Below are 25,520 nucleotides of genomic sequence, written 5' to 3'. Positions count from 1 at the left end.
TAAACGTGAGCAATGAGAGCTGTCTGTTCTAGGTCTGTTGAATGGAGGGAACTTTCCTGGAAAGAGCTGCCCTGTCATTGAATACAGGACTCATGGAAATCTGAGTCCTCTTATTTTCCAGTTAGGTTTGGGTCAGGGTCACTGCTCTATTTTTTAAGTGGATGCTTAATGATCCTGCGATATCAACGAGGACCATAACTAACATTTATTGAATGCCAAGCACTGTGTTGAACACTGGATAAGCATTCTATCCCTTAATCCTCACAATAACCCAGTGAGTAGGTCCTATATCATCATTTCCATTTTACAGATGGGAGAACAGAGGCTCAGAGAGATGAAAAATCTTGCTGAAGCACCAGCTATTACGTGGCAGTGCCAGGGGTCTAGCCCAGGTCTTTATGATTCAGAGTGCCAAACCACTCTGCTATAACTCTGACTTCGGTTCAAGAACTCTGTGGTTCACCAGGCAGACTCCTGGCACCGAATCTGGACTTGGCACTAATGCATGGCTTCAGGAAACACAGCTGTTTGGAGGAGGCAACAGCTGCTCATTCGTTTATGACTCGACCAAGCGAAATGAAACACCATAAGGTAAGGTTCGCTCGGTCTCAGACACCAGGATAGGTAAGTATTGTTTTAATTAAAGAAAAGATATACTCCACACATAGGTGTCCTGCTCAAAACACTTGTGTACTGATTTCTGTAGGGGGTAAGGGAATGATTTGGGGCAAGAAATTTTTTTTTTTTATATTACCAGTTATAACCATTTTATGTACATTACTGTGTATTTGAAAGAAGGATGCTTACCATCCATTCATCCATTTTTTGCTTTCACCAAATACTTACTGAGCACCTGCTATGTGCCATGCCCAGTTCTAAGCACTGGGGTACCATAGCAAACCCTCACGAATGGGAAATTTCGCCTATTTCTTCACTCTGAGAGAGGATGCACGTCTTGCAACTGGTAGGGAAAATTTTCTGTGAATGAAAGTAGTAACTGGATTTCCATGAGCTGTTTTCCACAACAATCTCCTAAAACTCCCTCTCCTTGAAAGGTCTCTAGCAAGACCCAGAAGAAGAACAGTTAGACAGTGTTAGTTAGAACTCGCTACTTCTCAAGAACCCAGAAAAGGGTCCAAGTACACACTTAGCAGAAATGGCTGCTTCTAGCTTCCCTTTTAGGTGCCTCCTCTTCCCTCAATGCCTCCCTCTCTCCTCCCAAGGCCCCAGTGGTAACGTAATGCTAAAGAGCTGTGTGACCTTAGATATTTTATATGCTCTGCCGCAGTTTCTTCAGCCATAATAATGGATTAATAATAGTACCTATCTCGAAGAGTTGTTGTTGTTAGGATTGACTTGAATTAATATGTCTAAGTGCCTGGCTCACTAGGTGTTTATTTAATTTTTAATATAAAAAATTCCTTTCTACTGGGAAGCAGATGTGGCTCAGGTGAATGGGCTCCCACCTACCACATAGGAGGTCTCTGGTTCAGATCCGGTACCTCCTAAAGAAGACAGCGAGCTGGCGTGATGGGCAGGCGCAGTGAGCTGATGCAACAAGATGATGCAACGAGATGTGGGGAGGAGAAACAGGATGAGAGACACCACAAAGCAGGGAGCAGAGGTGGCCCAAGCATTTAAGCACCTCCCTCCCGTATCAGAGGCCCTGGGTTTGGCTCCCAGTGCCTCTTAAAGGAACAAGGAAGATGAACAGACACAGCAAGTAAAAAACAATAAGGCGGTGAGGAGAAATAAATAAAATAAATCTTTTTTAAAATTCCTTTCTATTAAAGCATTAGGGGAGTGTTACGTTATTCTCTCCAAGGATTTGCTTTTTCTGGACAATGTTTAACATCGTTAGAAGGAACTGCCAGTTCACAGTAGAGGAACCATTTATATATATTTGGGGTGTGAGTTCCCATGATTCTTCAAAGCACACACACATTTAGCAACATGATCTGCCTTAAAATATTAACAGTAGCCAACATTGATTAAATGCTAACAGCATGTCAGGCACCATGCTAAGGGTTTTGCAAGCAGGATTTCATTTAATTCTCCCAACGACCCTGAGACTGTAGCTATTATCCCACCTTACAGGTGAGGAATGGGAGGTTCTGAAAGGCCAAGTCACAAGGCCAAGTTTCCCAGTTAGTGGATGATGGGATAGGACAGGATAACTTCTTGGTAAGTCAAATAAGGGTGGGGGAAAGAGAGAGAGAGAGAGAGAGAGAGAGAGAGAGAGAGAGAGAGAGAGAGAGAGAGAGAGAGAGAGAGAGAGAAAAGCAGGCAGGGAGGGAGGGAGGAAGAAAGAGAGATGTCTTCCCTCTCCCCCCACCTTTCTATCACCCCTTCTCTTCTCCTTCTGCTGAATGACAGGCTTCCATAGCGAATGCTGTTTTCCCTGCTGTAGAAAACATCCAAGTGGCTGGGACCCGACCCAGCTCCACCTTGCAAGCCCAGCATTTTGAGGGGCAGACTTCCAAACAGGGTAATAATCGTCCCATTAAAATTAATGTCCATGAAGTGAGCTGTTAAAAGCGTGCAGATTAAAAAAAAAAGGGGGGGGGGAATTGTTCATTTGAAACCCAATGGGCTTTTTAAATAGACACTGTATCTTCATTCTTGGAACGCTGTACCCGGGCAATGGATCAGGTCCCTTTTACAAAGACTAGGGGGGGATTAAGGAGGTGAGCCGCAGGGGAATAGGGAAATAGGTCTAGCCAGAAGCAAAGGGAACCAAGGTTTATCCAGGGCTCGCTGCATGCCAGGTGCTTGGCATATATTTCTCTCATTTCATCTCTGCCCCCCGTCTGGGGAGAGAGGTGCTATTTTTCCTAGAGCACAGGGGGCAGTATAAAACCATGGTTAAGAGCTCAGAGCCAGTGGCAGACTGCTTGAGTTTCTACCCAGACCGCACCCTGTAGTGAGTTTAGGCCAGAGACCCAACCCCCTGTGCCTCAGTTTCCTCATCTGTAAAACAGGATAGCAATAGGACCTCCCCCACAGAACTGCTGGAAGATTTTAACGGAACCATTTTAGGCAAGGACATTCAGTAGGTGTTGGCCATTATTAACTGACCAGAAGGGCCACAAAGGCCACACAGCTGAGCTGGGATCCCGCTCTCAAGCTTTCCATTTCCCCAAACTGAGGACAAGGGGAAATCTCTCTTCATGACAAAGCCAGACCAAAACTAAGCTCACGGTCTCAGAAGTATCTTTTCCTCCCGGCTCCTCCAAATACAACCTTGTCCTAAAAACTGCTCTCTGTCCATGGTCAGAGACCTTCCGGCGGCTTCTTCCATGGAAAGGTGGGCGCAAGGAGACCAGGGCCTGCGATTCCTTCTTTTCGGTGGCCTTGAGCCTGCCCTTTAATCCAGGATAAATACACGAACCTACAGGGCAACAAGTGTGCAGACGCGCGGGAGTGTTGGGGGGGGGACGACACACACCTTCAATTACTTTAAGATCGGAAAGTCTCACCACCCCCAAAGAATCCTGCGAACGCCACTCGACCACCTGTACCTTCGCCACAGTGACGGCTCCGGTTTATCGACTTGATGGCCACAGGGGCGGCCGTCGGACTGGAGAAGGGCTAAAGCACCCCTCTCTCCCCCGCCGGTCCCTTCGTGTCGCCACTTCCCATTAAATCGGGATCGCTGCTAGAACTCGTAACCCCGCCCAGGAAAAGAATATTCACCAAAGAAAGCGGACAAAAATAAGTTTCTTCGTAGAAAGCCCCGTGTGAGGGTCTTTGCGGTGCGGGGTGCTGTGCTTCCCACCCCCCACCCCTCCTCCCTCAAGGTTTCTAGGGAGGCACTGGAGGCGCCTTAGGGTCAGGCAGCGGAGCCCAGTGACCGGATGGGGGCGTGTACTGGGTGTTTTTCAAACCCGAAACCTACAGGTGCCAAGTCAGACCTGAAATTGGGCAAGTTGGGTTGAATCTGGCCTCCTGGAAGATTTGGAATCAGCCCACCTCCCCAAAACAATACAACCGCCTCGGAATATGTTGGAATCATGCGGACGGATTCGAAATCAGCTTCACCCTCAACGACAAACAGGCCTCCTTCTCTCGCCAGATCGGAACGGGGGCCGAATTCAAGAAAAGGGGCAGGCGAAATCCTTCCCTCGCGATCCCCGCCTCCCGGAGGGTCGCCCGCCACCCCAAAGCCCGGGACCTCGGCGGCGCGGCGCCTTCTCGCGAACCAGCACGCCGCGCTCGTCCTCCTCCAAACCGCGCGCGCCCTCGCTGCCGGCGCCGCGAGGGTTAAAAGTTACCTCTCGGTTTCTTCTGCCTGCAGCCCCCCTCCCCCCCGGGGGCTGGATGATGTAACCCCCTCCCCGCGCCCTCCCCGCCCCCCTCCACCATGTGACACTTTAATTAATAATAGCGCCGTCAGCACAACAAACGCACAACACAAGGAGAAACTTGGTGTCCAGGGGAGGCCCCCGGCGGCTGCAGCACGGCGGCGGCGGGCGCGGAGGCCGGAGGGAGCGGAGGCGAGGGGCGGCCCGAGCGCGGGGAGGGAGCCAGGCGAGCGGTCATGTGCCCGTGCCCCCTGCACCGCGGCCGCGGGCCCCCGGCCGTGTGCGCCTGCAGCGCGGGCCGCCTGGGTCTGCGCTCGGCCGCCGCGCAGCTCACGGCCGCCCGGCTCAAGGCGCTCGGCGACGAGCTGCACCAGCGCACCATGTGGCGGCGCCGCGCGCGGGGCCCGAGGACGCCGGCGCCCGGCGCGCTGCACACCTACTGGCCCTGGCTGTGCGCGGCCGCGCAGGTGGCGGCGCTGGCGGCCTGGCTGCTCGGCAGGCGGAACTTGTAGGAACGCGGGGCTTCTTGGTGGGGCCAGAGCCGAGACCGAGACGGAGCGAGCAACAGGTAAGCGAGGCGGCGGGCGAGCGCCCGGGCGCGGCAGCGGGGCTGGGGCACGCGGAGCTGGCCGCCGAGCCGCGGGGCGGCAAGTTCAGCTTTCTTCTCTTCCCTCCTTCCTCTGCTCTCTTCTCCCGCGGCGATCTCTGGCCGCCCTTCTTACTCAGTCCCCATCAATCCTTCCAAGTATCAGGCCATCCGTTTCTGTCCCCTTCTCTCAGGCTCCTTAAGCGCATGCCACTGCCTCCAGCGCACCCGTCCGTCCTGTAAATACACACTGCAAGTGAAAAAAGTGAGTTCGCTCCAGAATGTAGTTTCAAGTCACGATATTTGATCGCGGGTTCGAGAGGATCTCTGGTCTCCTTTCCAAGTCGCCCCTGTCTCCAGCACCTCTGCTCCCAACCCCCGTGTCCTAAAATGCCACTTCTCCAGTTTGTGTTCCCCACTCTCAGGCGCCCCGCAGGCATCTCGCGCCTTCTCCTCCCGCTCTAGGCTTCGGCTGATGCCCTCTTTCTCCCCAAGGCCCGCGCACTTCCCAGTTTTCCTTCGTTCTGGCAACTTCTTCACACCTTCTCCAGCGAAGTATCCCGCTTACGGAGCGCCACCCTCCCTCCTCCAGATCTGGCGGTTGGCACTGCGATCGAGGAGATGGCCCCGAAGCTCCTAGGGAAACGCCAGGGGAAAACCTTACTCAGAGAGCATTTATTGAACTCCTCTGGGTGCTAGGCTCTGTTTAGGCGCGCGATGTTTTGAGAGCTTGCTGGATACTAGGTACTGCGCAGGAGTGGGGGTGGGGGTATCGAGCGCCTCGTGTGTTTGGTTCGGTGACTCGAGGCTCTTGGAGTGGGGGAATTACGGAGCACCAGCTGTGCGCCAGACACTGCGCTAGGCGCTTTGGGGGAACAAAAGTGGGTAAAGGTCGTCTTTCTAGGCCCCGGAGAAGAGGGGAGCGCTGCCGAGAATGGGGGAGGAGAGAACCAGGCTGAGCCCATTTCTGGCTCTCGGCGGGAAGATGAAGGTCGAAGGTGAGAAAGCCAGCGGCAGCGGGATGAACTCACGGCCCACGGATGCCAGGCGCTGGGGTCCCGGCCCAGCCCCCGCTGTGCGCCGACACCTTGGGAAGCTGGCGCGGCGCCCGCGGGAAGAGGCGGCAGCCGGAGCGTGGGGGGTGGCGGCGCCCGGGTTGCTGCGGGGGCGCGCGGGGTGTGAGCCGGAAGCTCGGGCGACAGATGCCGCGTGGGCTGGCGCTGCTCCGGCGCTGGCTAGGAGAGGTGTGCCATGGGGTGCGCTCCCGCCCGGCTCTCTGGTGGCACCCGGCTTTCAGGTGGCGCCCCGCTCCCGGGCGCCCGAGATCGCATCCGCTTCTCCCCCACGCCGACGTGGGGCCCGGGGCACCCTCAGTTGGAAAGGGCCAGGCTGGGGTTTCCGAGTATCGAGGAGAGAGCATTTTGGAGAGAGAGGAAAAAGGGAGGGAGGGAGGGGCGCGAAGTCCAAAGCAGAAAGGAGGAGGGAGGAGAGGGAAAGAAAAAATGAGAGAGTGACGGCGGAAAAGGAAAAAGGTCCGGGAAGCTGGAGAGGAAAGAGAAACTGCCGGGAGAACAAGTTGCAAGACAGTTGGGAAAGTGACTTTAGAAGAAGCGATGGGGAAGCGTCACAGAAATGGGGGAAGGGGGTTGGGAGACGGGTTCTTCTGGGCTTGGGATCCCAGAGAGCTTGGGAAAGCGCTCCCTTTCTGGGACAGGGAGCAGGTGCCCGGTGCCCCACTTGGGGGCAGAGAATGCCTGGTCAGAGCCCGGCAGTGCGCCTGGGTAGGTGTGTGCGTGTCCAGGGCGGGGATGCCACCGGGGCCCAGAAGAGAAGGTTGCGTGCCTGGAGGTGACCCGAGGGCTCCGCGAGGGCATGCCGGGGGGACGAAGTGACGCCCCTTGGCGCGCAGGCTCGGAGAAGGCGTTGGAAGACTGCACCGCGCGGCAGGGGAGAGCGGCGAGGAGTTTCTCTGGGGCGGCTGAGGTGGGGGTGGGGTGCGCCACATGTTCTCGCCTGAGAGTTTCTTTCCCTTCCCCCGCTTCTGTCCGAGTTAGTTCCTTGCTGCGTCCTGGTCCCAGGCCACTCCCTCCCCTCACCCGGGCTTCTCCTCCCCGCCAGCTGTGGCCCGCCCAGGCGTCCCCAGCAGCCCCACCCTCTGGGGTTCTCCCCCTGCGGGTGCCCTGACCCCAGGATGCCCCCACGGCTTTCCTCCTGCGCCGCCCCCCCGCTCGCCCCGGGCACGGGTAGCATCGGATCACACCCCCTTCCTGCGCTCCCACCCCCTTCCTGCGCTCGCGTTCCGGGGTTCGCCACCCTCCTGCTTCTGGTCCCACCAGATTGCAGGGACTCCCTGCCGTGTCACGTCCTGACCTCAGAGTACCTGCCCACGGGCCTTTCTTGTGCATTTAGCCTAATTTGGGGAAATCCATCTTTTCCCAGTCCCTGATAAAAGAGGAAGAAGGGAAAGGAAATCCACTGGAGAAAGGACAGTTTGTTGAATTCTGTGCTGAACGTAGGGTGCCCTCCACCATGCCCTTCCCTGTGGGAGAAATGGAATGCTTATACAGTAGCATAGGTGTTTCAGGGAGGCCCGTGTCAGCCACTTTTAATTCTTCTCTTAGGAGTTAAAAAGGTGAGCTTACCTATATGCAGGACCAGTGTTTGAACAAACTTGCTTTGAGCCTCCAGCGTGAGGTTTTCTCAGGAGCCATTATTTTTAAAGAACAACCTGAGACTCAGCTTTCCCATATGTAAAATAGGGACAATGATAGTACTTAATGCACAGGGTTGTTGAAAGGGTTAAATCAATTCATTTGCAGAAAGCTCTAGAACAGTGCCTGGTGCATAAGAAGTGGAAATATGTGCACTATCATGATTATGCTTGTGCCCTAAACTGGTGTCCCTACTGCTGGATTGGGGAATCTGTCTCTGTTTTAACCCATATCAATGAGATAAATCTTTTCATTACTGCTGGCTACCCGCGAAAGGAGAAAGCTTTTGGCAATTCTATACAATTCTTACTTGCCCTCTTCGGGCATTAGTGCCAGGTGGTCCAGGGTAGCACCGTGGTTAAATACGTGGGTTTAGGGATCCAAGGGAACTGGATTTTTTTCACATTTGCTGGTAGTATGACCTTGGGTAAGCGGCCTCACCTCTCAGAGCCTTCATCTGTAAACTGGGGCTGGCACTTCTTCCAGGGTCATTGGGAAGATGATGGCAAATCTTCCATTTCAAGTGCCCAGCAGAGTGCCTGGCACTCAGCTCATCTAACAGAGGATGTTATTATATTGTTAGAACTAGAGGCTAGCCTTCTTCTTACTATTTCAATGGGGAAACTGAGGCAGAGAGCATCCAGCTGAATTGTCTCAACATCAGAACTGAACCTGTAGCCTCTACCTTGGGTGGCTGCTGCACTCTGCCCTGCAGAGGACTTGCAGAATGCCAGGGAAGAGGAGATCTGGGGTAGCAAGCAGAGGGGGTGGTGAGCAGCGAATTCCTGCACTAGTGAGAGTCCCTTTCTCGACTGGGGAGGCCTGGAGGAGGATGGGTGGGATTTAACCAGTCATTGCTCCCAGATACAGGAGAGAGGGAACAAAAGATGCTTTATGGTGAGTGCTGGCTGGTGGAGGCGTGGGAGGGAGAAGTGTTCCTTGGGAGGGGGTAGGGACGGAGAGGCAATGGAGCCGAGGAATCTGGCTGGGAGTGGGGGCTGGGGGTGGGTAGAGGGGAGAGTGGGGGTGCGGTGGGGGCAGAAACCTTCCTTGGGACCAAGGGGAAAGGAGAGAGGAGGATTCTGCAAGCCCAAGAGGCGACGTGGTCAGCGGCAAGGAAGATAATGGGCCAGCAGGAGCCTGCTTTAATGAATTAATGACGGCCTGGCTTGCCAGCCAGACATGCTAACTGGTTCTTGGCAGGTACTTTGGGGATTAAGTGGTTAAACCTGGAGGCGCATCCCACAGGCCTCCCTCCGGCCTGCGGCACCCCTGCCAGGATTACTTTTTGAGCTTGAAAGCCTGGGCTTAGGCTGGGCCAGGGGAGGGAGCTAGCTGAGCCCAAGGAGGACAGCTGTTGGGAAAGAACCCCCCGGGAAGGGGCCAGATGTGCAGGCCCGTGGCAGCCTTCCCGCCACATGGCCCCTGTCTGCAGTCATCCATGTGCCTACTGAGAAGCCAGGACACAAGTGACAGGGCTATGGATATAAAAGCGGCTGTACCAGCCCCCAGATGTGGGCTGGATGGATTTGGCAGCTGCACTTCTCGGTTTTGAAAAGTCAGCTTTTCAGACTTATGTTGAAGGGCAGGAGGTGGTGGATTGGGGACCTCCCTCTGGTCATCACCAGTGTATGTGTCATAGGATTGCACAAGAACAATGAGGTGCCCCTGTAGCCCCCAGTGCCCGGTGACTTTCTTGTCACATAGGAGGTACACTATAAATATGTGTTGAATCAGTAAGAAACCATGCAAGACAGATACTGCTGTTTCCCAGCTTCACCTTCTTTCACTCATTCAGCTCTGAATTATTGAACACCTACTGTGTGCAGGGCTCTGTGACTACAGGAAGGACCAAGACATAAAAGGCCCAGCTCTCCTGGAGCTTACATTTCAGTGGGAGGAGACAGACAGTAAGTAAATAAGGCTTGTTCTGCCTAACAAATTACCCCAAGATTTAGCCACTTCAAACAATTATTTTATTATGTTGACACAGTCTGCGGGTTAGGATTTTGGACAGGGCATAGCAGGGCTACTCATCTCTGCTATGGGATGGCTGGGGCCACTTCATTGACACAAACTGGCTGTGGATGCTGGGAGTCAGCTGGGATCTCAGCTGGGCTGTCAATCAGAGCATCCCTACCCCCTCCACCTCTTCATGTAGCCTGGGCTTCCTCTCAGCATGGCAGCCTCAGGGTAGCTGGTCTCCGGACATGGTGGCTCAGAGCTCCAAAAGCGAGGGTCCCAGGGAACAAGGTGGAAGCTGCTCTGCCTTTTCAGACCCTGCTTCAGAAGTCATGCTGGCCAGATTCAAGGGGAGCAGAATTAGGCTCCACCCTCTGGTACGGCAGTGGCAGAGTCCTAGAAAAGCGCGAGGGGCAAGAGATACTGTTGTGGCCATCATGGGGACAGGCATACTAACAAAGAGATACTTTCAGAAAGTGCTGGGACCTCTGAAGACCATGAAGGAAATGTAAGAGAAGAGAGCTTGGGGCTCCTTATCCCCTGTGGGCAGGGCAGCCACTTTGTGGAGGAAGCACTGGCAAAAAGGAGCCTGTCACAGGACGACCTGGAAGAACGGTGTTGTGGGAAGAGAGAATAGCAAGTTCATTTAGTAGCCTAGAGGTGAGACTGCACGTGTGTGTGAGGGACAGAAAATACCAGCAATGTGGCTAAAGCCATGATCACCTTGGGGAAGAAACTGGAGAGTAGACAGGAGCTACATCAGACCATGAGAGGGAGACTGAGTTTTATTCTAAGTGCACTGGGAAGAAAGGGGTGGGAAAACCAGGCTCTGAAAAGTTTTCATTAGTAAAGGGATTCACAAGTACCAGCAGTGAATGAGGAGGCGCATTGCAATAGGGGAATTAGATGTGATCCAATAAAAGGGACTATATTTTGGCATCATGCATTTGCAAACATGAGTCGAGTGCCAGCTCTGAGCCATGCTCTGGGATGCAGGCATACAGAGAGGAACAAGTTCTGGCCCCTGCCCTCAGCGGCTCCCAGATTCATTCAAGAGGCTGGAGAGCCTGACTCTGACCCCCATCCCACACGGTGGAAGTCTGACTCGCCAAGGTCAGTTAGGTGTCCCGACCCTGTGCCGGTTCACTGATGCCCAACCCCCAGTGCGAGGGGCCATGCTGTTATACATCCATCGTGGAAGAACTTTGGCCATTCAACTTGACATGTTTCCCCCTCTCCTTCCTGCCCCACATGGATGCCCCAGCTGTCAGGTGGGGGATCTGATTTGTCTCCGTTTTAGCCACATCAGTGAGTTGCTTCTTTTATTCCTACTGGGTACCTAGGAAAGGAGAAGGCTTCCCTTTCTGGCCTTTGGAGATGACGCTGGCCTGTCCAAGATGGCTGCCCCAGAGGTGTTTGCCATCATCGAAACTTTGCTATACAGGCTGCAGAATTGGGCAAGGTGAACTTTTAATTGCTTTGGGAAACTTTGTGTGATATTCCTTTAAAAAACAAAAACAAACTTTTTCTATAAAAAATTTACCAATTCATTATCGAATATTTGGAAAATGCTGGAAGAAAGAAAATTTTTGTCAGTTGTTACCTCACTACCATTACTAACATTTTGGTGTACTTCTTCCCATTTTAAAAAAATGTATCGATGCCAAAGTTGTACAGTGTTGATAATGGAGGTGTATGGAAAAAGTGTGCCCAAGGTATGCTGTGGACTGTGATTGGTGGTGATAGTCTGATGATATTATCTCATAATCTGTAGCAAATGTTCCATCATGGTGTGGTGTTGTATGGGAAATCTACTCATCTGTATGATTGTTTTGCAAGTTCATAACATCTGTAACAAAAGTATATTTAAAAAAATAGTGTGGGTTGGGGGAAAAATATACCAAATGAAAGATAAGGACTATCCTATAGTTGGTAGAAATATTTTGATGATGCTCTTGCATAGTTTGTAACAAATGTTTCACAGCAATGCATAGTGTTGGTGGAGGGGTGATAGATGAGACCCCTGTGTGATGTTATGTATGTTTTGTAAGTTCACAATCTTTACTATACATTTACTATTTATGCATGTTTATTTATGAATGATATACTTCAATAAGAAATATATTTAAAAATGTATTGAAAAAGAAAACAGAAAGACCCCCAAAATTTAAAAATGGAAAAAAATGCGTTGATAGGTACTTTAACAAATGGAATCATTCTAAATATATTACTTGTAACCTGCCTTTTTTCAATATATCACAGACAGTTCACTATGCCATAAAATAATTTTCTACAAACACAAATATGGTTGCTTAGTATTTCATTTTCTGGGTGCTCCTAGTATAAAGGAAGTAGATCATAGTCTGACTTAGTACAGTATAAGGCATGCCATTGGTGTTCAGAAATGATAGTGTGGGATTTGTGTTGTCCTTATTTAGTGTAAAATTCAACCCATGGGCCCAAAGTCTGGATGTAGGTGGGAGCTCTGGGTACTTTTCTGAGCTCGTGCTGAAAGCAGTTGCTAATCCTGCTTCCCCAGCTCTGTGGTCCACCAGCAGTTGCTTAAGCCACTCTGTCAGGGCTCCCTAACCCCAGTGACACTGGCCTCTTGGCCCCCTTTAGGCAGGAACCACATCTGTTTTACTTATCACTGTATCCCAGCTCTTGGCACGGTGACTGGCACAGAGTAGACATTTATGAATGAATGAATGAATAGATGAATTGGGGGTAAGCCTCTGAGAACTTGTGAAGTATCAAAAATTTGCCATAAAATTTGGCTGATTTCATACTCCTCTACTTCCCCCCATTTGAGCGAGCAACCAGTTTTGATCCATTTCTTCAAAGAATAGTGATAAAAAGGTCCCTATTCTAGAATCATAGCTAGACCCTAGGCAGGACTTTAGAGACTCTCACCTAACAGATGGGGAAACTGAGGCCCAGAGACAGTTCCTGAGAGGGAAGCTCAAATGCCAGCTGACTCATTTATCTAAGGATATCTGAGTTGTTTAAGGTATGGGGTTGAAAACTGGTGGTCCCTCAGAAGAATTGGGCAGCAGATGAGTTTTGTTTGGTGTGCGTGTTTTTTCCCCCAACACTTAAAAATTAGGCACTTCATGTAGAAGCCTGTAGTTCCAGTTTTTCTTGGAAAAATGGAAAGATCTGGGAACACTAAGTCTTTATTCCCGTGTGGCAGCAATGGGCTGGAGATGAGTATGGAGATCCCTTTAGATAGGACACAAACTCTCCAGTTAGCCCCAGGCCCTATTGGGAATAAGTTACTGGGCCCAGTGTGTTTAAATTTGGGGCCTCTCATTTAGGGGAACATCCTGCCAGGCACCCCCTGATGTGTTCACACACCCACACATGCATCCTATTTTAAATGAATGAGAACATTCTGTGCTTGCTGTTTTATAACCTGCTTTTTCCCCCCACCAAAAAGAGGTTGTTGAGATCTTCCCATGTCAATAGAGAAAGGTTTTCATCATCCTTTTTAATGGCTGCATGGAGTTTGTTAGCACCATGCTTTCTTGGATGGGCCATGATTTACTTGTTTGTCACCTCCCAAGGGACATTTTTTTTTTTTTTAATTCTCACAACAGCTTTTACACCCATTTATTTATTTATTTATTTATTTAATTGACTTTGTAATAATATTACATTAAAAATATATATGTGAGGTCCCATTCAACCCCACCCCCCCACTCCCCCTCTCCCCCCCCCCCCCCAACAACACTCGTTCCCATCATCATGACACATCCATTGGATTTGGTAAGTACATCTTTGGGCACCTCTGCACCTCATAGACAATGGTTCACATCATGGCCCATACTCTCCTCCATTCCATCCAGTGGGCCCTGTGAGGATTTACAATGTCCGGTGATTACCTCTGAAGCACCATCCAGGGCAGCTCCATGTCCCAAAGACGCCTCCACCTCTCATCTCTTCCTGCCTTTCCCCATACCCATCGTCCACCATGTCCACTTTTCCCAATCCAATGCCACCTCTTCTATGTGGACATTGGATTGGTTGTGTCCATTGCACCTCTATGTCAAGAGGAGGCTCAGATTCCACATGGATGCTGGATGCAATCCTCCCATTTTCAGTTGTAATCACTCTAGGCTCCATGGTGTGGTGGTTGTCCTTCTTCAACTCCATCTTAGCTGAGTGTGGTAAGTCCAATAGATCAGATTGTAGGTGCTGGAGTCTGTTGAGGCTCAGGACCTGGCTATCACATTGTCAGTCCAAGGGACATTTTTGTTTTTTGTTTTTTTCTTTTCTCCCATTTTCTGATAGTGTAAACAAAATTGTAGTGAACATTCTTGTTTGGAAAACGTTGCAAACAAAAACTCACATTCTTAGGTATGAAATTACTGGGTCAAAGGAAGTACATATTTAAACATTTGCTACAGACGGGCAAGATTGTTTTATAGGCCACAATTAACGTCAAGAAGGGTCTGCCCTTTGGGATTTGGTGTTGATTCTGTGTTGAGCTACTTCCCCAACTCTAAGTGCTTCCCTTTTTGGAGGTCAAGTTAGTTTGGCATTCAAGGCGCACCTGCCCCAACTTATTAGTGGGTAGGTGCTATGAATCGGTCCCTGTGAACTTTGGATAATCAATAACTGTCTTGATAGCAGGAGGATTGGGCGTGGGGAGGAGGGTCAAATACTTCCTCCAGGGGTTGCCAGCTGTCTTCTTTTCTCAGTCCAAAACCTAGCCTTCCACATTTTCAGGCCCTCCCCACCGTCTCCCCAGTGCCCGGCTCTCTAACTGGCCAGCATGAGCTACACAGAGGGAGACTGAGGCGATGGCACAGACCAGGGCACCCTGCCTTCCCCTGAGAGGATGAATTTCGGGGTCAAGATAGACCCTCAGAAACCAGAGACGAAGAGCGGGGAAGTTGCCACCATTTTTCACCTGCTCATGTTTTTACCCTGTCTTTTGATATATAATGAATCCAGCACTTCACCTACTATGTGCCAGGCATTATGCTTGGCTATGGGGACGCAATAGTAGGCCAAAAAAAAAAGCAAGGCTGTCTAAAAATGCACAGAAATTGTTCTGTAAATGCCGGCTGCTTCTGGGAAGGGGAATGGGGTTGAGGGGTGGAGTGAAGGAGGACTTTCCTTTTATTTTCAGGTCATCCTATGTTGCTTGAATTTGTAACTTATCCATAGTGCAAATAACTAGCGCTAAAGCGGCATTTTTAAAATAAAAAATTAGGGCCTCTTAGGAGGGAACCTAAGTGTCCTAATTCTTCTCAGATAGTAAGAGAAAGGGAGCAAGCATCCTACTGCATCGCAGCCTACTGCCTTCAGGGTCCTGAGGTTTCTCCTTCCTCCCCCGTCTCCCCCAGACCGCCTTCCCAATGCTGGGGGTGGCAAGTGGAACCTGGGGAATCTTTTTAAAAGCCGTTTCATGACTCTCTTCAGGCTTGAACTTTTGTTGTGAGTCAGCATCTGAGAAAGTTCTTTATGTGCCAAATTTGATGAACTACATCCCAGGGACAAGCCAGTGGCTCATAGCAGGCAGTGGCCTTCATGATTTTAAAATTACAATTTTCAGTTGTACAATTAATACTTGCTCCTTGCAAAAAAAGAAAAAAATATACAAGTATATAATGTAAATGGCACAGAAGCTTATAACATATATAAAGAAAAGCCCTGCAGGTTCCCTTTTACTCTGTCCCCAAATCTACTTCCCTGGGGTAACCTACAGTGTCATCAATTTGGAGTATATAACAACAATAACAATAAGAATAACAATAAATGTAGACTTATTCCATGCCAGCATGGTTTTAATGCCTTGCACATGCTAATACTTTGAGTTCTCACATCAACACAGAAGACTGACACTACTGCACTTTTCCACATGAGGAGACTGAAGTCCAGAGAGGTTACATGACTGGCCCAAGGTAACACAGCTTTTAAATGTCAGAATCAGGATTCCAACTCAGCCATCTAACTTCAGAGCCTGTGCTCGTAACGCTTACCTTCCTTTGCCTCTCTGAATATGCAGTATAGAGGAGGGCCTCATTTTACACGAACTCAACACACATGAATTCAGGTAAATGCAACTGTCAATGGAAAAAAATAAAAACAGAAAAAGAGAGAACTAAAGTGTTTAAAAATTATTTCTATGATTAATTTTGTTTACTTGTTACTAGAGTATTGATTTGCCTTCTTTATTAAAACGTGTGGTAGGCGTGTTCATCTAAGATACTTATTAAATAACAGGGTTCGCTGTTATGCGTGATTTTACCTTCCGTGAAGGGTCTTGGAACATATTGGTCTCATAAAACGAGTTCCTACTGTGTATAATACATGAACACACACAATCATTAAAAAGAAAAAAGATCCGGATTGTGCTGTTTGCTTTTTTCAAATACCGTCTTTCTCAGCATAGTTACATTTTCCTCTTTCTAAAATGCTTGTAGCTTCCTTTTTTAATCCAGTCCCCTATTGTTGCACACATGGATTGCTTCCAGGTTGTTGCTGTTACAAATAAAGTTGCAGGGAACATCCTCAACACCTATCCTTGTACATTCATGTGCCTATTTCTGTGGGTTAGATCCCTAGCCTGGGCTGTCCAAGTTAAGATCCCCCAGTTGGTGGTCCCACCTAGTTTTGCAAGAAAATGCCATTCCTTTTGTGGATGCGGTTGGTAGTAGCTTTAAAAATATTGCTTCTCTTACTTCTCCTGAAGCCATCATTTTCCCTTCATTGCCTGAGTTCAACTCACATGCACAACCTCAATTCCCACAACTATCGGAAGCATTTCCCTGATCATGCTGCTCCCCGTTTCGAGCCATACTTCTCGGAGCCCTCGGATTTTCAAGGCTCAAGCTCTTTCCCCACCTAAGCCATCCTTCCTGTTACGAGTTGAATCGTGTCCTCCAAAAGGACATGTTCAAATTCTAACCCTTGTCCTGTGAACATGACCCCACTTGGAAATAGGATCTCTGAGGATGTTATTTTAGTTAAGATGAGGGAGGAGGGTGAGCTCTTAATCCAATATGACTAGTGTCCTTACAAGCAGGGAAGTCTGGACATGGCTAGAGAGCTGGCTCTGTGACAGGGGCAGAGATTGAGTGACACTGCCACAAGCCGAGAAAGGCCATGGATTACCAGTCACTCGCCAGAAGCCAGGGGAGAGGCGTGCAAAGGAGTCTCTCCTTTAGAGGAAGCATGGCCCTGGTGACACATTTCCGTTGCTGAAGCCAACAAGTAAAGTCTGTGATATTTTGTTATAGCAGCTCTGGCAAACTAAGACACTCCCTTCATCCAGATTAGAGAAAAACCAAACTACGTGTCTCTTCAAGGCCCAATTCAAATACTGCTTTCTCTCAGAAGCTTCCTTCATGAACGTAATATCATCCTGATCCCTGGACTACCAATATACTCCCCTGAACAAGTGTCCTTTACAGTACTAGTCTCTGGTATGCATGGCTTTCCCAGTAAGGCTCTGCCTTACCTAGTGCTGAGAACAATGCTTAGCACATCATCAATGCAACAGCACATAGTAGGTGCTTTAAAAAATGTAGTTCTTTCTCTCCCCAGCCCTCCTTTTTGTAGTTAAGGAAGCATGATTATCTTAGGAGAATGTCACAGGTTTCCACTAACTTTCATCCTGTAGACCAGTATGACCAGAAACTAAGTTGAGATTTTAGGGGTTACAGTGCTGAGCTAGCTCAGCAATTGATTACCTCGAAGGGAAAGTGATGCAGAACTTAAATAAAGGACGGAGAGAAAGACACAAGAGAGGAAACAAAGATGGGACCAGGGGACTCTCAGCTTCGGGAACTGAGAGCCTCGACCCTAGTTTCCACATTGTATTTATTTAGGAACTAGCAAGCAGCTGTTTGTTATTTACAATAATAAAGAACGGATGCAACATTTACAATAATAAGGAACAGGTCCTACAAAGTTCAAACGCCTCCTTATGCAAAACATTTTTTCATGCTGACCAGACGGTGTTCCTAAGCCCACACTTTTTGTCTGCATTATGGAAACATTTCAACTTCAAACCATGTTCCTACTATTTTCCCACAACATTACAGAAGCTGGTTTTCATCAGTTGAGTGTGTTTATCAGTTGAGTCGATTGAGAAGTCTGTGAAAATACATGGCGGCGATGCAACAATGCAGAATTCCTGCTGTCTGGTTGCCCTGTAATAGAAGAGCAACTGGGAATAGCTGCTGCAGAGGTCTTTGGTCCTCACCTAAGTAGGTCAGAAGCAAAAGGTTTGAATTCAGTGATTCATATCCTGTGACTGTCAGCTAAAGTTGTCTGTGGGTCCATATGTTTGTGACCCCCGCCTTCATTCAGCCATGCATCGGGGTCAGGGTCCCTGAAACCGGATGATGGGAGCAAAGTTGAGTGGAGGTGTGAGCAGGGCTTAGGAAACCAACAAGAGAGAGGCACTGATACCACCCTGGCCTGAAGCGGGAGGGGACAGAGTGGGACCTGGAGCCTGGAGAGGGGGCTGCAGCTGCACCAGTTAGCCGTGGCTTTCAGCGATGGGACCAGGCAACTCGTGACCCAGCAGGAAGGGAGCGAGAATAAAATGCCTGGATCTCATTCCCCTTGGTACCTCCTCTTGTCCTGTGAACGTCACCCCATTTGGAAATAGCTTCCTGCTCACAGGAAAGCCAAGGGGGTCAGGTGGCTATGGTTCACGTGAGTCAACGTCTGGGGACACGGAGCACCTGGCAGGGAGGGGAGAAGGTGGGCTTGCACCCAGATGGTTGGTATTAACTCATCTGGAAGTTATTAAAACATCTGCTTTACAGTAAGGTGTGAAATGTTTGATCTCTGCTAATTCTCCAGCCTCCTTTCCCCCACCCCCCCACCCCGTCCCAGACCTGGTCATGCTGGCTTTCATCAGTTGAATGTGTGTATCAATTGATAAACATTCCCTTGTGCTGTTTCTCCTCTGCCTCTCACTTTTCCTCCCCCTCCTGCACATATCATAATATCCACCCGTTTAAATTGTATGATTCAATGGCTTTTAGTATACTCAGTCACCACAATCAATTTTAGAACCTTTTCATCTCCCCCAAAGAAACGCCCTACCCATTAGCAGTCCCTCCCCAATTCCCTCCTGCCCTCCTGCCCTCGGCAACCACTCATCAACTGCGTCTCTCTAGATTTGCCTCTTGTGGACAGTTCATGTCACTAGGACCAGGCAATAGGTGACCTTTTGTGTCTTCTTTCACTTAGCATGATGCTGTCCAGGTTCATCCAGGTTCTGGCATGTATCAGAACTTCATTCTTTTTTAGGGCCGGATAATATTCCATTGTATAGACAGACCACATTTTCTTTACCCACTTATCAGATGATGGACCTTTGGGTCGTTTCCACCTCTTGGCTGCGGAGAATTGGGCTGCTGGGAAGGTACATGTACCAGTGTTGTGGGGGGTGTGCTGTGCCCAGAGGGCCTCATCTCATCTTGCTAATTCCCTGTCACCCCTCACCACTCAGCAGGGCTCTGCCTCTTGCTCTTCCTGTCCCTGGCGGGCTGCCTCTCCTCTGGGCTCCCGTAGCCCAGGCTTACCCAGATTCATGCTCTTCACATGAGACTGTCATTATCAGTTTCTTTCCATCTTCCTCTCTCGGCCTCTAAGCCTCTCAAGGACAAGAACTATGTCACTGGATCTGGAGAATCTAGGATGGTGCTTGGCATGTTTGGAAAGAAAGAAACATGAACGAATGAGAGCAGAGACTATCCTAAATTCTGCCTCCAATTTGGATGTATGAAACAAAGAGAAAAGTCCTGTTCCTAATAAGGAGGCGCCAAAAAGGAGTGTGGCTGAGAGTCTCTTTTTCTAATCACAGAAGAGGCTTATGTAAATGTCTGGTCTGACAATGGAGCTGTGTGTGCACATGTGTATTTAGGGAAGGTTGCTGCATGGACAGAGCTTCTGCCCAAGCGCTAAGACCAGCTTTGGGGGGAACCTTTTGTCCCCAGTCAGAGTCCTTTATCTGGTAGCTCTCCCCCATCCTCCCTCCACCAGGGCCCTGCACTGACGTCATCCCCAGCAGCTGTCTGCACGTGCCTACTGACCCAGTTGCAAACCTTTATTTCTACAGGTTGGTGAAAACCCTGTGTCCTTGGAGAAAGCTGGTTCCCGTTTTCCTGAGGGGGAGCCCAGAGCTTGAAAGGCCGTGGCTGGCACTTCGAGAAGGAAGTGGAGAATAAAGACAGCGCCTGGAGCCACAGTAGAAATGCAGAATGGGACTGGGGATGCCCTTTGGATATCCAGCTGCCGAAACAGACACCCCAATGCTATTTACATACAGCTCTCTATATAAAAAGAAAATATGAATATTACTAATCAGCGCATGCCTTGTGGAGGACATGGTCCCTTCCCTCTTCTGCACCTTGCCACATGAACTCTGATATTCTTTAATGACCGGGGCGCCGGAGGAGCGATGCCTGCCGTGTACCTAGCAATTTTGCAATGACTGGTGGGAATTAGCCTCAGAGTCGACCAACTGGCCTGGGGATAGGGGCCGGTGGAGTAAGAGGTCAAATTGCAAAAGGCCAGATAGAAAAAAAGAAATGAGATGGACTTGGGGCCAATTTTGTGAGGGCAGAATGGGATAACTCCCTCTCTAAAAATCTTAACAAGTCCTACTCTTTCTTTCTCTATACCTACTTAGATAGATAGATCCCACTGTCCCAGCAAGAGAAATGGGGATTTTTCCCAATTCGGTGTCTGGTGCTTCACTTACATTCTGCCGGTGCTAAGTGTGCTCTTGCTGGGCTGCTGTGTTACTTTACTGACAGACCTGGAAGGTCGGGGGACAAGAGAGATTTCTCTTTTGCTCTTTCAGATTCTTTTTTTTAAAGGGACGAGTTGCCGAAGTGCCACTTGAGAGTCTCTTTCTTTATGCGGGGATAAAGATCCAGAGGGGTTTGGGGCAAACCTTGGGATCTGGGAGGCGGGGAGGGACAGCTCACTGGTTATGGGGTGGAAAGCTGGCCTCGCACGGGACTGATTTGCTATTCCCTCCTCGTGGCCCCGCAAAAAAGATCCTGGGAGTTCAACCTGTAGCCTCCTCCACTCCCAAGGGGATTTCAGGGCTTAGGTTTTATGGATTGAAGACCCAAGAAAAGGCTGGTCAAAGGTGACTGAAAAGCAAGGGATGTTGGAGGAGGGAGCGGGCCATTTACATGCCCAGCATCTCGCTAACTGACAGAGGGTCTGATTTTTCCGGGATAAGCTACTATATCAGATGTTTCTAGAAGGGCTAAAAAAGAGATGTGTGCTGGACTGCGACTTGGCTGCAAAGACTCTTCAGGGAGCAGTGATTTTTTTTTTTCTTTCATTGTTACGACACCCAACAAAACCCCGTATTATTCCTCTGTTCAGGGTATCACGCACTGCCATTTGCAAAGCCGAGCTGGTGAGGCGTCTGGCAGCAGATGCAGACGGAGTTATTCTACAAGGCTGGCTTTGTAGGTCACTGCTCGGTACGTACGGACAGGAAGTCTGGTGGGCTGTTTAATGGAGAGCCCTCCAGTTCCAAGAAGTCAGCAGCGATCGGGAGTTGTTAAAGTGCATGGGCCTGAAATGGGAGTTACCTTGCTCCCTCCCGCCATAGCCTTTGCTGAAAATTATGAGGTCCTTTAGAAGGCATGACCTCCCAGTGAAGCTGCGAACCAGGAGCATGGCTTCTTTTTTGAATCCATGCCTGATTTTTTTTTTTTCCTAAATAACTCTTTAAAGAAAAATGCAACCCAGAACTGCTGAAGGTGCGGGAAGACCTGCAGACAGTGTTGAAGTCAGCTAAAGCAAAAAGGAAAACTTGTTTGTGGAAAACTTGTTTCCCCTCTTCACTTGAGCCCTCCCTCTAGTTGATATTTGCCAGAGACTGTCACGCAGGAAGGGGCTGGCGACATCCCCACGAAGGCATGAACTTTAGGGAAGGCAAATTAATGAGAACGGAATGAGGAAAAGTCTCTGCTTATATTTAGTCACTTTCCTAGCCAGAGACTAGGCTCTTTGCAGCTCGGCCCCTCCACCTGGGAGGGGGTTTTCGTCAACGACAGTTTTATGCAATCATAGTTCTCTGCTTCTTTAAGGCTGTACCTTCGAGATCTGCTCGATCACCTAGAGAAGGGGGTGGTGGTGGAAGGTCAGAGAAACTTTTGTTTTCCTCCCCTGGAGGACCCAAATTCCAAATGCTGGGATTGGCATTTGGGGCGATTTTGATTTCAGTGAAGCCAAATTGCTGAGAGAACTGGGCACCCACGACCTCCTGATGAAGCTTTACAGCCAAGTTGCTTGTACATAATTCTCATGTATTATTAGAAACCATGTATTTATCTAATCCCTGCCTTTTTTTGCACATCATTAATTTGAGTGCATTTCTTGATGGCCCCGATTTTTTGACAAGGGGTTGTTTTTAATGTTTGTTTTTTATATGAAATTGGACTTCTTGATGGACATTTGTATTAGGAACCTGACGCATGATATATATGTATATATTGTCTCCACCATCTCTCCTGTTGCATTACTTGGATTGCATGAGATAGTGGGGTGGTATTTTTTTTTTTTTTTTAATATTTCCATAGTGTGCAAAGTGCCGGCACCATCCCTCCCGCTCTCTCCCCTTTTCTCCAGCTGCCAAGGAGTCATTGATTTTGATTAGCTTCACTGCAGAGCGTCTGTGAAGAGAGCGAGAGAGGGAGGGAGGCTTTGAAATAAATTTTAAAAAAAGACCTCATATCGGGTTTCAGCAGACAGTGGTGTGTGTCTGTGTGTGTGCTGGCGCGTGCGTGCAAAGCGGAGGGAGGCCTCTGAGATCATCGTTTAGGTAGCTCACTGCATAATGAGGTGGGGGCAAGTGGAAAGGGCCTCTTCATTCGTCGCAGAAGGTGGGGTTGGGGTGCCACAGGGTCTGGAGCCTCCTGGGACTTGAATATTCCAAATTAAACCCATTCCCTTCTGGGAACCCAACCCCCCCCCCAAACAAATACGATCTCCTCTCCCCTTTCAAATTTGGGGTTCCATTTCATAATCCTTTTGGCATAGATGTAGTATATGAGTAATGGCTTTCTTTGGGGGGCATCCACTAGCCTCACTGGCCGCTGTCCATGGTCCTGCGGTGCGAGCGCCTCCTAGGGCACAGGTCCTGTTTCACTTTTTGCCTTCCTTGAGATGCTAGGGACTTCCACTTCTTCCAGTGGCTGCATTTTTTTTTGTTTTTGTCTTTCCTATTTTGATGCAAAAAAAGAGAGAGTGCTTTAAAAATACTGTCACAGAACAATGGAGCTGTGACTATTGTTTAACAATTTATGAAGCTGATTCATGTACTTCCAACTCTATTATGTTTCTGACAGTTACAAAATATCACTCCCCCTTGCTGGGAAATTGAGTGAGTCGTCCTCTGGTGCTACACAAGTATCTTCTGGGGATACTGGTTCACCACTGTCGACTTTATAAGTGTCCGCCTGGCCTCAGGAGCTGCAGTGCCACGGGACAGTCTTTGTTCTTCTGTGTGGATGGATGCCCTTTTTTTTCCTGAAGTTTCTCTTACGTTGGCCTGGGTCAGCCAGAGGATCAGAGGCTGGAGAGGGGATAGGGATGGCAGGCTGGACACCCTGCCCTAAGAGGAAGTTGATGTAAATGTGTCATTTTAAAGCTTAAACACAGCTTATTTTTTAAACTTTAATTCATTCTTTCAACAAATATTTATTGAGCATCTACAATATGCCAGGTTGTAGATCCTGTTTTGGAAAAAACTCACTTACTGATTGTTGGAGGAACAACCCTGCTTGGAACCAGACGATGCTAAGTGGCCCTTTCTGGTCTGGTTCACGATTTTTAACAGATTTGTCAGGTCACCACTGTGACCTCTAAGCCTTGCTGGCAGGTTGTTCCACAGTAGTTGCTGAGAGCCACGCGATCAGACAAAAGCTGTTATAAAGCCTGTGGTCCCACTTCGTTCCCAGCATGAAAAGACTGGCTCTTGCCGCTTTACACAAGCTTTTATTCAAGAACTCCCATTTACGGAGTGCCCCCCAGCCCCCGGGCACTGGGCTGAGTGCTCTACATGTCTTCCTCTCAGTTATTCCTCACACCAACTCTAGAAGATACTACTACTGTTATTTCCGTTTAAAGCTGAGGAAACTGAGGCTCAGAGAGTTAAGTGGCCGGGCCAATACTGGCATTCACGTCTGTATAACTCACAAGCCCATGAGCCGAAGGCCGTGCCACACCTGATCGATCCCCTTAAGATGTGCCAGATCAGACAGGAGGTCACAGTGGGACCCAGCAGGGAGCAGGGTCCACGGCAAAGAGGGTCCCACCTGAGGTCCCTCGGGGCAGGCTGGGTGGTTTTGAGTGGGATTTTATGTATTCCTCCCCTACCCCTCACGTTCTTGGTTTCTGGAAGGTCCCCGGGAGGAACATCTAGTCTGCAGACAGGGCCTGTCCATCTTCTTTCCCAGGACAGGGGAAGCTTGTCCCTCCCCGAAGGGCTTTTGCACTAGAAGCGCCCAGGAGCCGCGCGCACGCGCTAGGGGTGGCTGTGGGTGTGGGGAGCCTTGGTGAGGCCGCCGGCCCAGCCGGAGAGGCAATACGCTTGGGTAAATTCCGTTGTGGTTTCTGATGCCGTTGGTTCATTGTGCTCTTTTGTAAGAGGAATTTCATACCTTGGAGACGCTTTGTACATATTTGTAATGACTTTATTAAAAAATTGGTTGTGCACTTCCAGCCCAGGCCTTTGTGTTTTCATTTCTTTTGGCAAGGTTGATTCCCGAAGACGACCGGGGTATCTGACTACATGCTAGGGAGAGTCCCAGCCCCTGGGTCCTGCACACCCCCGCCCTCCCTGGGGGCAGAAGGCCCCACACTCACCTCCCTTCTCTGTCCTAGGCCTGAGACCACCACCCCCACCCCAAACAAGGGGAGGGTTGGTCTGAATAGACTCGTGGGCTGGATAACAGGTTCATAAAACTTGCCCAGCGGTTCAAGGTCAGTGCACAAAACCCTAATCAGGCAACACATAATGTAAATATATTTAATGAGCCTGCAGATTGATGTCTCCAACTATGGGCAAATAGGGCACTCAGAGGGGGGCTACTTTTTACCTGCATTTACCTGGTCTGCGATGGAACAAGAGACCAGATTCTAGTCTCTTCCTAAGAATGGTGGGTGATAATAGATTCCCTCTTTTTCTCTGGTGACCTACCCCATCCCTTTCAGTCCACGTCATTTAGGGGGGCTGACTCTATCCTCCCCATCCATTTCTATTCCCACCTTCAGAACTTGATACTTGACCCAGGCCTGGCCCGAGCTCCTCAACCTATAGCCTGAAGTAATTGGTTTGGGGACAAACTATTGAGAGTCTTGGTTTGGGGACAAACTATTGAGAGTCAGCCTTCGGACTTGTGGAACTTTGTAGAAGCAAAGTTTTGTTGTGGTTAAGCTGGTAGAATACAAGCACAGAGCTGCTGGAAGCCATCTTACCCCCACATGGGATCCAACGGCCTGAAAATCAAGGGCTAAAGGGACACAATTCTAAGGTCATCACTGGAGCTCCTGAATCTTGCTGTGCCTGAACCCCATACTGTCACATGAGCCAAAAAAGTGCTCCTTTAAGCTAGTCTGTGTTGGTTTTCTAACACTTGCAACCAAAACGTTCTGGCTGATGATGTTTTCACGGCTGGCCTCCTAAGTAGCCTTGAGAGGAATGAGTTGTCACCTAATCATCGTTGGCGTTTGCAAAGCTGACCTGGTGTAAATTTAAATGTAAATTTAATTTACATTTAAATCTCCATCATACCTACTCTCCAGTTCTTTGGACTCACCCAGGATAGCTAACGAGGTGAATGGACAACCACCACCAAGGAACCGAGAGTCTACAACTGCAAGCAGGAGAGTCCTGTCCATTGGTTATGTGGGATCCAAGTCCCCTCTCAGTTAAGAGGTGGAGTGGGCAGCACC

General features: G+C 49.3%; 2 protein-coding genes across 2 annotated transcripts in view; one reads left to right on the top strand and one right to left on the bottom strand.

Moving 5' to 3' along the window:
- Nucleotides 1–4,492: 4,492 nt before the first annotated feature.
- Nucleotides 4,493–24,287, top strand: HRK (harakiri, BCL2 interacting protein). Its single transcript, XM_071209801.1, has 2 exons — nt 4,493–4,872; nt 19,654–24,287. Exon 1 carries the CDS (start codon nt 4,541–4,543, stop codon nt 4,814–4,816), a length of 276 nt encoding a protein of 91 aa, XP_071065902.1. The 5' UTR covers nt 4,493–4,540; the 3' UTR covers nt 4,817–4,872; nt 19,654–24,287.
- Nucleotides 13,815–25,520, bottom strand: part of RNFT2 (ring finger protein, transmembrane 2) — a 92,640-nt gene continuing 80,934 nt past the window's right edge. The window contains exon 11 of the mRNA XM_058281417.2: nt 13,815–17,781. Within this exon, the coding sequence (XP_058137400.1) occupies nt 17,599–17,781 (183 nt within the window). The 3' untranslated portion in view covers nt 13,815–17,598. The remainder of the gene's footprint in view (nt 17,782–25,520) is intronic.

The sequence above is a fragment of the Dasypus novemcinctus genome, chromosome 19 (assembly GCF_030445035.2).
Source record: "Dasypus novemcinctus isolate mDasNov1 chromosome 19, mDasNov1.1.hap2, whole genome shotgun sequence".
Lineage (NCBI taxonomy): Eukaryota > Metazoa > Chordata > Mammalia > Cingulata > Dasypodidae > Dasypus > Dasypus novemcinctus.
The sequence above is the reverse complement of the archived record's forward strand: the minus strand, read 5'-3'. Positions and strand labels throughout refer to the sequence as shown.

Bases quoted from the DNA above. Each gene is read 5' to 3' on its own strand.
- HRK (XM_071209801.1), top strand. From the start codon at position 4,541: ATGTGCCCGTGCCCCCTGCACCGCGGCCGCGGGCCCCCGGCCGTGTGC.